Source organism: Typopeltis vanoorti, chromosome 9 (genome assembly GCF_054136105.1).
Source record: "Typopeltis vanoorti isolate ZY-2024b chromosome 9, IOZ_Tvanoo_1.0, whole genome shotgun sequence".
Lineage (NCBI taxonomy): Eukaryota > Metazoa > Arthropoda > Arachnida > Uropygi > Thelyphonidae > Typopeltis > Typopeltis vanoorti.
In genome coordinates, this window is record NC_143557.1 from 122,017,047 (window position 1) to 122,030,156 (window position 13,110).

The 13,110-nt window shown below is 36.4% G+C and overlaps 1 protein-coding gene across 2 annotated transcripts in view; it reads left to right on the plus strand.

The window, feature by feature from the left end:
* The window catches only part of LOC150103482 (regulation of nuclear pre-mRNA domain-containing protein 1B), a 202,048-nt gene that overhangs the window by 89,690 nt on the left and 99,248 nt on the right, over window positions 1-13,110 (plus strand). For both annotated transcript variants that reach the window (XM_090397488.1, XM_090397487.1), the window contains exon 6: window positions 3,036-3,162. In XM_090397488.1, the coding sequence (XP_090253614.1) occupies window positions 3,036-3,162 (127 nt within the window). The remainder of the gene's footprint in view (window positions 1-3,035; window positions 3,163-13,110) is intronic.

The following is a 13,110-nucleotide window of genomic DNA, read 5'->3' on the forward strand; positions in this document are numbered from 1 at the left end:
GGTTGGGAAGGATTGTGAAAGGGAAGCTTGATGAAGATCCAGCTGGATTTAGGCCAAATAGAGGCTGTCAGAATCAGATTTTCACTTTACGACAAATAGTTGAGAAATCATGGGAATATAACAAAGATCTGTATTTAAGTTTTGTAGATATGGAAAAGGCATATGACAAGGTGCCAAGAAGGAAACTATTCAAAATGCTACAGTTACAGTTTTATGTGTCAGTGGGACATTATATCAAGCAATATTATGAAGGAAATGGTATTAAACCTGATATCAAAATTGGAGATGTTAATCTCATCTCTTTACTTTATGTGGATGATTTTATACTTCTAAATAAATTTACTACAAGTCTGCAAGATTCTTTGATGTGACATTATATAGTATGGCCACACTTGTAAGAGCTTCGCTTTGCGAATTGCCAAGAATAATCGATTCATGCTGAAGGGACGAAAGAAATGAAGGATGTACGAATTAGTCGCTAACACGCGAAATCACGTACTTTCTTGTCTGTCGCAGTACTAGTAGTAGCTTGATTTTTGTTGTCACTTTTTTGTATTCATTTTTTTATTATTAATTTGTATGATGGATCGAGTACAATCAACAAATTCTGGTTGGTGTTAAACCTTTCAGTAGCTCTTGCAAAAGTATTGAATAATGTGCTGACATTCTGTGAAAAAGAATCGTTAGAAGGCAGTCTCCTTGTTCCCCTTTCTCAAGTCATAAAACGTGCAAGAGCAATTGTCTGCGTATCGGAGTCAGTGTCAACTGTTAAAAGAATTCATAGGGAATCAAAAGATGAATGTAAGCCAAAATTTAAATCTCCTAAAAAGTGCCAGAGAAAGAAACCATCAATAATGTAGCTTTGAATGATTTTGATGTAGATGTTATAAGAAGTACTATTCACGAATTTTATGTGGTTGAGAAAACAGTACCAGCTGTTCTGAAATTGATTCCTGTGCTGAAGAAAAAAATTTATTTTTCTGGGAAGAGAGAAACTTTAAGGAAAATACTTCATGAAATTGGATTTTGTTTCAAAAATTCCCAGAATAAAAGGAAACGTATCATGGATCGGAGTGACATTGTTATTATCTAGAACGCAGTATTTGAGAGCAATACAATGTTTCAGGGAGGAGAAAAGACTCGTGTGTATATAGATGAAACTTGGATTGACAGTAATTTAACTTCGAAAATGTTGGCAATCTGAAGAAGAACGTGGAGTGCTACAAACCGGTAATGCCTCGCAGCACTTAATAATTTTGTGTGCAGGTGGAGAAATTGGTTTTTTACTGAATTCAAACTTATCATACAAAATCAATTCAACTACTGGAGATTACCATGGGCAAATGAATTCTACGATCTTCGAAAAGCGGGCAGAAGAAAAACTGATTCCAAACCTTCCTAAAAATTCCGTTGTTATGATTGATAATGCTTCATATCACTCCATTCAATTAAATAAAGTTCCAAATTGGTCTAATAAGAAGCAAGTTCTTATGGATTGGCTCTCTGCAAATAACATTTCTCATTCCCCAGATATGCAAAAAATTGAATGGCTTAACTTGGTCAAAAGAAACTCGCCTACAACTAAACTATTTAAATTCAACATGATGCTTTAAGAGCATGGATTCCTGGCTTTGAGGCTACCACCATATCATTGTGATATTAATGCTATTAAGTATGTTTGGGCAGAAGTGAAAAATTTCATTTGTCATCGCATCGTAACTGGGGATATTGATATGTCAAAACATTTTAAGCTTTCAGAAGAACAGGTGTTAAAGTATTACAGTTCAAAACTGGGAAAAAATATTGCTCTCATGTCACCTCATTGGAAAATATGTATTGGGACAGAGACGGAATTAGCAAAGACTTATGCGAACCTTTGGTGATCAATTTAAGTGATGGTGATTTGGACACCGATTCTGATGACTATGAAGATTAAAAGGATCTGATAATGGTATTTTTTTTCAAACTTTTTTTTTTTTGCATGGTTTTGTTAAAGAGTCACAACAAGTCATGAATAATTAATCATTTAGGACATTAAAGTGTCTCAGTTCTCTCAACTGTAAGTTTAGAATATCTAAGTTCATTTGAAAAAATTTCTGTTTTTCTGTATAATTATTTTTATTTTATACAAAACTTTCTTAAAAATAAATTTCGTTAAATTTTTATTTTATGTTATACCTTTCTTAATTTTGTTAATACTATATGTACATTTCTTCCAACTGTTATACAAGCAAAATAGTTACTACTTTAAAAACTACAATGTTTGTAAAAGAAAAGCTAAATTTTACGACCTGTAATAATAAGCAAACTCATCCCAAAAGACTGATTGATTACCCTGTTATCGGAATGGATTTTCCTTCTTGTGACATGTGCAGAAGTGTCGAAGGGTCTCACATCTGTTGGCATACTATATCAAGCAATACTTAATTTTTATTCGAGCTGTAAATCATCAGTTAGAATTGAAGGAAGCACGTGAATATGGTTTGATGGGAAATCTGGTGTTAGACAAGGATGTGTGTGTGTGTATATATATATATATATATATATATATATATTTTTTTTTAAATAGATTTAATGACTTAAAAACCGAGATTACTTATAAAGATTTAATAAGATTAATACAACTAGTTTCGACTTATGATAGCCTTCATCAGGTATTCTTAAAGGAAGAGAATAGTAATAAACATTGAAGTATCTAAAAACTTGAAAATACAGGTAAAAAATCGCCACACATAATTGATACATAAAAAACGTATTTTTTCAAGTTGTTCTAACAGGTGTGCCATTGTTTATTGCAAGTATGCGTGCAGACTCACGTGAACGCCAATATTGAATAACTGCAGCATGGCTATCTGGGATGTTATAACTCAAATTGTTGTTTAAGTGGACAGGATTCAGAATTATAAATATATATATATTTATAATTATTCATTTAATTACTCATTGATATTGATATAAAGTTGCCAATATTTTCTGCTGCTGTTTATTCATGAAGACTTTATAAATGTTAAATTTATTTATATATATTTGTAAAGGCTGAAGAACTAATTAAAGCACTTCAGGATTTAGAAAATGCACCTTCTACTGATGCAGCAGTAAGAGAAAAAATTGCCAGTCTTCCTCCAGAAGTATCTGATATTTCATTGCTGGAAAAAATACAGGGTATGTATTTTTGCATAATATATAATTAGATTATATAACATTTTTTGCTGAAAGGCAGTGAAATCCTTTATACAATAGCAATGTCTTTATAGTAAAGTTGTGAGGATGTAGGATATTGTGATATATTATATGTATCCCCCCACCCCCAATACATACATAGGCAAAAAAAAAAAAAAAAAAAATGTATAGAAAATCAGTGCCATGTCTTGTTGGGCATCAAGGGCAAAAGTAATCTACTGATATTCTTGTCAAAGAATTGGAACTTGTCATTAGGGATTACTTCATGGAAAAGCCTTTTCTGAAGTACATGGAATGAATGATGAATGGGAGTAGCAGGTTTTGTGAATCAGCAATTCAACTGTTAAAAGATATTGAGCAGATGTTGCTCATGTTATTGTATGTTTATTGATAAATGCTAGTTCTGCTGAAACATCATCTATGAAAATATCTGTAGAAAAGACAAATGGAGAAACTGACTGTGAAATGTTGGCTGGAGAGATTGTGAGAGAAGTTGTAGTTAGCCAAATTGCCTTCTCAGCAGCATATAGAATATTTAGATACATTTTTTCTACCCTGAGATGAGATGGTTGTATTTCAAGGATGGGTGGATTTGGACAGAGGAAAAATAACATCATCATCAATTTCCAGATACGCATCCCAGAGGTGTTCAGGTTACTGTGACAGCACTACGTGATTAAGTTTACATTATTATTACATTATCCTGTCAACAATTTTTCTCCAAATTAGGCTATTACTTGTAAGCACTCTGATATTGTCATATCTAACATTTCGTTCTTCCAAATCAGTTCTGACTGAATAAATCCACCTAGACTTTGGTCTTTTTCCTGGCATCTTGGCATCAAACATCTGTTTTGCTAAAACGGGTGTATTGGCACCCAATAGTGTCAAGATTCTTTCTAATATCTTCATTTTTAATAAGATTCTGCAATTGATGCCATCGGTTCACTTACCTAATTTTTCTCAGAACTCTCATATTTGTGGCCTCTAGTCTTTGATCAAGTGCTTTATTTCTAACCCACCTCTCTGATGCATAACTTAAAACTGGTTTGAGCACTGTCTTGTATATTGCTACTTTGGTGTTTTGGCTAATTTCTCTCTTATTCCATATAAATTTATTCAGCTGGTTACCACTGTACCAGCTTTGATTATTCTGTTATCTATTTCCATATTTAACTTGCCATCTTCACTAAAAACTGTGCCTAAATAGCTGAAATATTTTACTTGTTCTATAAGATTTCCATTCAGAATGCACCTGAAGTTTTCTATGTTCCTGCCTATTTGCATAGTTTGATCTTTTTATTGCTGATTTTCATGCCAAATTTGTTACAACTGTTATTCAATTTAGTTAAAGAATTCTGGAGACTTGCGCTAAATATGTACAACATCATATGCATAAAACAAAGAACTAAGTTGGACATTTCTAATTCTAACATAAAGCCTAATGCCAGTTGTTTTCATAATGTGATCCATATAAATGATGAATAAGGGTGGAGATAATGTGCATCCTTGTCTTACCCCTGATTTTTCATCATCTTCTTGTATTTCCTTCAATTCTAACTGCTGACCGACATTAAATATAGACTATGTATTGCTCTATATAATGTCCATTCACATACGACTGCAGTGTTTTAAAAAGCTTTTCTCTGGGCATCTTGTCATATTCCCACAATTTCTCAACTATTTGGACTGAACCCAGCTTGTTATTTTCCAAGTTTCTCTTCCTCAATCTTTCTCGACCCCTTTTCATGTATGCTTGCATAAATCTCGCATTCAGCTTTATTTCTGTTTTTATAGTTGGGTACTATGAGAGCTCTACTCCAATCATTGGGAATTCGACCTTCTGTCCAAGCCTTGTGACTTATGCAGTGTAACCACTGCAAAACTTTTATACCCCCATATTTCAGCATTTCTGGTCAAATATCATCTACCGCCTTTCCACATTTAGGCTTTTGATGGATTTTCCTACTTCAAGTATGGATATGTATTCCTGATTGCTTGCCTGTTGAGTGTTTTTTTACCATTATGCTCTCACTGCTTGTTTCATTTAGCAGTTTTTCAAAGTAATTACTCCATACATTCTTTTTCTCCAGTTTTTATGCTACCTTTATCATCTCTAATTCCTTTTACAGTACTCTTTCCTCCATTTCTGAGCTTTTTCAACAACCTCCAGAATATTGAGAGTTTATTTTTCACTTGTTAGACTATAATAAGTTTAGTTTAATCCTTTATCCAAGTGTGAGCAAACAAAGTTTGCGCCTGAAAGTGTCTTCAGGACTGGGGTAAGGTAGTGCAACACTAGGCAACTCGTTGCAAAGGTGGAGAAAGATCTCATCACTCCTATCTCAGTATCTCCCATAATGCAAAGCACATCTCCTTGCGGATATGTGTAATGCTATGCATTAAGGCAAGGGCCACTACCCATACCGGTTTCGACCTTTATTGAGATCTCGTCAGTGGGAGCCAGGCCCAGTAGTGGAGATACAAAGGCAGACTTTGGCAACTCCTATAGGTTAGGATGACCTCTCATTGCTTCTGCCTTTGTATCTCCACTACTGGGCCTGGCTCCCACTGACGAGACCTCAATAAAGGTCGAAACCGGTATGGGTAGTGTCCCTTGCCTTAATGCATAGCATTACACATATCCGCAAGGAGATGTGCTTTGCATTATGGGAGATACTGAGATGGGAGTGATGAGAGCTTTCTTCACCTTTGCAACGAGTTGCCTAGTGTTGCACTACCTTACCCCAGTCCTGAAGATACTTTCAGGCGCAAACTTTGTTTGCTCACACTTGGATAAAGGATTAAACTAAACTTATTATAACCTCCAGAATATCTTGCCACCTTCTTGGTATTTATTTTCTATGTTCTTATACAGTGTTTAGCTTTCTTACATTTGTTTCTGTATTTTCTTTGAGCACAAGCTGACTTATTTGCCAGAAACTTTTCTTTTCTTACCAGAAACCTTTTCTTCACCTTCAACTGTCTTACCCTAAACTCGACTTTCTTCAGTTGAAATACTCCAATAGTGAGGTCACTCCTTCTGGCCCTTGTCAAGGCCATTGGGGGCAACTTCTGCCCACCCAGGTTTCTACCACTCTCACATTCAAATGGTACTGTAGTCACCTCACCAAAAGACATGGCGAACTTACTTGCATCACTCTTCTCTTCCAATTCCTACATTGATGACCTGGGAAAAATTTTCTCCGCTACTTAAGAATGGCTTGCTTCATGTCTCCCATAGTCTTTCGACAAAATGAAATCCGAAGAATCTTTAACAACCTGGACACAAACAAAGCATCTGGTCCTGATGTTGCCCCACCTATTGTGTTAAAAAAATTGTGTCCTAGAACTAACACTTATCCTGTATTACCTCTTCAATCTATCCTATTCAACTGGCATCTGACCTACAACATGGAAGCAGGTCTACATCCAGTTCATTCCAAAGAAAGGTGATAAAAGTCAACCAATGAATTACTTTCCAACTCTTGAACCATCTAGAGACACACCAACTAATCAATGACCAGCGGTATGGATTCCACCACTTGCAATCTACAGCTGATCTTAGATTGCAAGAGAAATTTGGAGAAACTCACGTGGCTGCTCTCGACATCTCAAAGGCATTTGATTGGGTTTGGCACAGGGACCTACTCGCCAAGCTGCCATCCTATGGTTTGCTTCCATGCTCTGCAAGATCACCAACTTTCTCACTGGTCGCTCACTACGTGTCATGGTTGACAGGTCACTCTCCTCAGATTTCCCCACCAATGCAGCAGTATCACTCGGATTTTGTTCTTTCACCTACTGTCTTACTCTTTGACAAACCTGTAAGTGCTCAAGTATTAAAATCCTTAAGATCTACCTTGACCAGGAACCTGAACTCAGATCTCCTAGCTATGACCAGTTTGGGCAGAGACAACCTTGTAATTTCAATGTCTGGTCTCTCACAAGAAAGAGCTCACATCCCTTTCCCTTACCTTCAGTAATACTGAGATATCCAAATATGATTAGATTTTTCTCCTTGGACTGACTTGCACTTCTGATCTTTCCTGTACAACTATATTTCAACTTTAGCTTCTATAGCTGCCAAAAAACTTGGTGTACTCTTTTGCACAAGACACTACTTCACAGCTGCTAACTCTATATAAAGCCCAAATTCATCCAACTATTCATCCAGTCTGCAATCCACAAGTTCTCAGTCGGTCTTCATAACCTGTATTTTACAATCTTGATATCATCTGTAACACTCTCTCCACTGTATCAGTATCACCAAAGAAACCAGGATACTGCACATGTACATATTAGTCCAATTATGATTATATCATAGCCTTGTAAAGAGGCAAAATGACTTCCTTTTTTCTTGTGTACTTCACAAGAAAAAAGGAAGTGTAAGGTGTACTTCAGCAATGCAATTATCCTTATTGCAATCTTGCTGTTTGGCCAACTTCAGCTTCTTATCTACTGAACTCCAATATCCCTAGCCTGATCACTTTCTTCTAGCATAATCCATCCACCAGTATAATATGACTTTGGATATCTCATCACACCAAAGTTCATGACTTTGTATTTACTAATTGAATTAACAGCCATTTTCACATGCCCACAATTCCAGCTTATGCAACTCTTTTGCAGGCACTGCTTATCAGCTGCATTCTTGATTACACTGCCTATCTTTGCATTATCAGCAAACAGCTATATGTCACCTGTCAAATCCTTCACAATGTCATTAATGAAAAGATTAAATCAAACGGACCTAGCGCTGATCCCTGTGATACACCACTAGTCACATTAAATCACATTCACCATATACCACTTTTGGATATCTGTTTCCAGCCTCTTATCCACAATGATATTTTATAATCCAATCCAATCCTATATTTTTCAATTTATGCACAGTTTTCTATGCTATATGCTGTCAAAAGACTTTGCAAATTCTAAGAGTATCATGGTATACCCATTTCCCTTGTCTAACTCAAGAGTAATATTATTATAAAATGTGAGCAAGTTGCTTAAACATGCTTTCCCTTGGTAAATCTATGTAAAGCATAGATACTCTGTCAACCCATTTCTGTATACGAGCCTTAACTAACTTTTCCTAAATCTTGAGATACTGAAAGGTCAAATCAGTTGGACACATCAGTCTTTGCCCCATCCTTGTGCAATGGAATTATCATCATTCTTTCTACTCCTTGGAAATCTTACCTGCTATAAGACTCAAATTACATACTCTGGTTGTTCAGCTGAATACTCTTTTAGTATCCATGCTATTATCCCATTGGCACCAATTGCTGAATTCTTATGCAGTTTGTGCAGCAGCAACTCATTTGTACGTTCTCTTTGTACAAATCAGCTTCTTCATCCAGTGAAAGTGTAGCAGTGAGCTCAATGTTGCATACACCAGGTTGGTAGCCTCCAGCAAAATGGACATGAATTAGTTGAACAACGCTGCATCTGTCACATGAATATCAACTACATTCAGCAGAGTTATTCTTTCATGCTCATTCTTTCATTTACTTGCAGAGCCAGTTTCTTTTTATACTCTGATATAGCTTTCCATACAACAGTTGTAACTCTTCAAACCTGCCCTTTATAATTTTCATAATCGATCCACATCATCTTGATCCAATGATCCAACCCTGTTGACCGCATCACTTTGTTAACATTTGATTTTATCACTCATGTGTTAACATTATGATAGTTTCCTTTAACATAGTAGTCATTCAACTAGTTGACACAGACAATATCTTCAGTGAAGACATTAGGAAATAACCGAAAAGCAAACTCAAAGAATGTGTTAACTAGCTTCTTCTCATTGACTGTAATTGCCAGTTTCATTGCATTTTCTACTAGGGTTTCGCCTTTTCGGGATGCTTAAGGGTCAAAGCTGTATAACTGAGAGGAGACTCCACATAGTCTTTAAAGGAATGCGGAGAACCGACCAGGGCTTCTGACCTAATGTCCAATCCTCACCTTCTCGTGGTGCACCCTGTTTGGTATCTACTTGGATACTGAACAAACGAGGATGGGCTGGCAATCTGGGATTTAGCCGACCAAATTGTATTCTTATTGGTTAAACCAAAATAAAAAATGATGGTACGACATGACAAAATTTCATGCTGGCTGGGGCGTCGCCTGGTTAAACAAGGCCCCCGTTGTTTTCGCCAGGGAGACCAGGGTGAACAGCGAAAAGTCAGATAATGGAACAAATCTGAAAACACACCCCAACTCAACATCACCAGAGTTAAAGATCGGTACTGTCAACATAAGAAACCTGAATGGCAAAGAAATGGAGCTAGCTGAGGAATTAGATAGGTATCAGATCGACATAATAGGGGTGACTGAAACAAAAAAGACAAAAACTGGTGAGAGCTTTCTGAGCAATAAATACAAAATGTTGTATTCAGGCAATGACAATCAAGGAAGAGAAGGAGTAGCCATAGTATTCAACACTAAATACGAAGCTAATCTTCTTGAATGGCAGTCAGTCTCAAGCAGAGTAATGTGGGCAAAGATGAGAATGGGGAACTGGACAATGAGACTTATTTGTGCCTATGGTCCAACAGAAGGTACTACTAAGGTAGAAGTGGAGGAATTTTTTGAGGCTTTAGAAAAAGCAACTGACACAATGAAAAAGGAAAAGTTGGTCATTGTTGCGGATCTAAATAGCAGAGTAGGAAATGATTGTCAGACATACAAAAATATTTTGGGAAAATTTGGAGAGAAAAGAGCAAAGCTAATAATAATGGCAAATCTGATGGATTTCTGCTCAGGACATGGACTGGTTATTACTAACACCATGTTCCAACATAAAAATGTGCACAAATTCACATGGAGAGAAGAGGCAAGGAATAAGAAAAGTTACATTGACTATGTTATTGTTGATAGTGATGTTTTCTCCCTGGTGCAGGACACCAGCGTGTACAGAGGATTTGAAATTGGAAGTGATCACTACTTAGTCTTAAGCAGGATAAAATTGAATTTCATATTGAAAAGAATGACATGTAAGAAAGTTTTAAAGCGAATAAAAGTTGAGCAGCTCTCAGATGTGAACTGTAGACTAAAATACACAAAGATTATTGAAGAAAAAATAAAAGAGTTTGAGAACAGGATTCAAACCTTGGAGATTCAGTGGCAAACTCTGAAGAAAACATTGATTGATTCTGGCAGAGAGGCATGTAGGTTGTCTGCAAGAATAAAAAAATCAGAACTCCCTGGTGGACACAGGAAGTTAAAGAGGCAGTGAAAGAAAAGAAGAAAGTATATCAAAAGTTCCTGTCAAATAAGTCAGCTTGTGCTCTTAGAGAATTCAGAGACAAATGCAAGAATGCTAAACACTGTGTAAAACTAGCTAAACAAAAGTCATGGGAGGACTTTGGCAAGAACATAGAAAATAAATATCAAGAAGGTGGCAAAATATTCTGGAGGTTGTTGAAGAAGCTTAGAAATGGAGGAAAGAGTGCTGTAAAAGGAGTTAGAGTGATAAAGTTGACATGAAAATGGGAGAAAAATATATCCTTGAAGTATGGAGTAATTACTTTGAAAAACTGCTAAATGAAACAAGCAGTGATGACAGCACAGTGGTGAAAAACACTGACCAGGCATGCAGTCAGGAATATATATCCATACTTGAAGTAGAAAAAGCCATCAAAGGCTTGAAATGTGGACAGGCAGCAGAAGTAGATGATATTCGACCAGAAAGGCTGAAGTATGCTGGTATAAGAGTCTTACAGTGGCTGCACTGCATAGTTCAGAAAGCCTGGACAGAGGGATGAATTCCCGATGATTGGAGTAGAGCTCTCATAGTACCCATATATAAAAAGGGAAATAAAATTGAATGTGAGAATTACAGAGGTATTTCCCTACTGAGTGTTCCTGGTAAGATCTATGCAAGTATATTTGAGAAACGGTTGAGAAGAATTGTGGAAGAAAAGCTTGGTGAAGAACAAGCTGGATTCAGGCGAAATAGAGGCTGTCATTATCAGATCTTCACTTTACGACAAATAGTCGAGAAAGCATGGGAATATAACAGAGATCTGTATTTAAGTTTTGTCGATTTGGAAAAGGCATATGACAAGGTGCCAATAGAGAAGCTATTCAATACACCACAGTTATCTGGTGTCAATGGGGCATTATATCGAGCAATACTTAGTCTTTATTTGAGTTGTAAGTCAGCAGTTAGAATTGAAGGAAGTACAGGAAGATGATTTAATGTTAAATCTGGTGTGAGACAAGGATGTACATTATCCCCCCTCTGTTATTCATTATCTATATGGATCACATTATGAAGGAAAGTAGTATTAAACATGATATCAAAATTGGAGATGTTAATGTCAGCTCTTTGCTTTATGCGGATGATGTTTTACTTCTAAATAAATCCACGACAAGTCTGCAAGATTCTCTGACTAAATTGAATAGCTGTTGTAATAGATATGGTATGAAGGTCAGCAATAAAAAGACAAAGACAATGAAAATAGGCAGAATCATTGAAAATGTCAACTGTATTGTGAATGGAGAACCTGTGGAACAAGTAAAACATTTCAGCTACTTAGACACGATTTTTAGTGAAGATGGTAAATTGAATATAGAAATAGACAACAGAATCAACAAAGCTGGTATGGTGGTAAGTTAATTGATTAAATTCATATGGAATAAGAGAGAAATTAGTCGGAACACTAAATTAGCTGTATACAAGACAGTGTTCAAACCAGTTTTAACTTATGGATCTGAGAGGTTGGTCAGAAGTAAAACACCTGACCAAAGACTAGAGACCGCAGATATGAGAGTCCTGAGAAAGATTATAGGCATGAACAGATGGCATTAATGGCAATATCATATTAAAAACAAGGATATTAGGAAAGAACTTGACATTGTCAACATCCAGGAATGCATTAGCAGAGCTAATCTCAGATGGTATGGTCACTTTAACAGAATGGGCAAAGAAAGATTAGCAAAACAAGTGTTCTCTGCCAGGTTGGCAGCAAAATGACCCAGAGGAAGACCAAGATATAGGTGGATTGTTTACGTGGATTAGATAAAGTTTTTCTTAAAATCTCTTTCTTTTTTATTTAAATTATGATTTTCACTTTCATTGAACTTCCATTTTATGGAACACTGTTACATAAATTAGAACAAATGGGGATGGATACACACTAGTTAAACAGATAAGAGGTGGCTGCTGGATAGATATCAAAAAGTGGTATATGGAGGGGCAGAATCGAGGTGAAAACAATGGACTAGTGGTGTGCCACAAGGTTCAGTGCTAGGACCATTGCTGTTTAATTTGTACATAAATAATATAGGAAATGACCTGAAAGGAAATTTTCAGTCGTTTGCTGATCATTTGAGTTATGCATTTTGGGATAAATAGATTACAAGCTGTATATTACATTGATGGCACTACACTCCAGGAAATAGATGAAGCTAGAGATTTAGGGATGGTGGTAGACAGAGAGTTAAAGTTTATTGGACATATTGCTAAGGTAGCCCATAGGATTACTTGGCTATTGAAGAACACATTAACAAGTAGAGATAAGGAAGTTGTTATTCCTCTTTATAAGGCCTTGATACGTCCACATCTGAATTACTGTGGTCAAGTCTGGTCCCTTGGGTTTCTTGGGAATGAGGAAGTGGTGGAGAGGATTCAGAGGCAAGTGACCAAAATGGTGAGTGGCCTGTAGAATGCTCCCTATGAGAATAGATTGAAGGTGTGTGGATTGCAGAAGTTGGTTGATAGGAGAAAAAGAGGGGATATGATAGAAACATTTGTTGCTTAAAGGATTTTATAGGATAGATGCAGGGGAATTATTTCAGACATTGGCTACAGGAACTAGAACAAGGGGGTCATCCCTGGAAGTTGAATGTTGTCGGTAGGGGTGTGAAGACTAGATTTTTTTCTTGGAGAGTAGTGAATGAGTGGAATGGGTTGCTAGA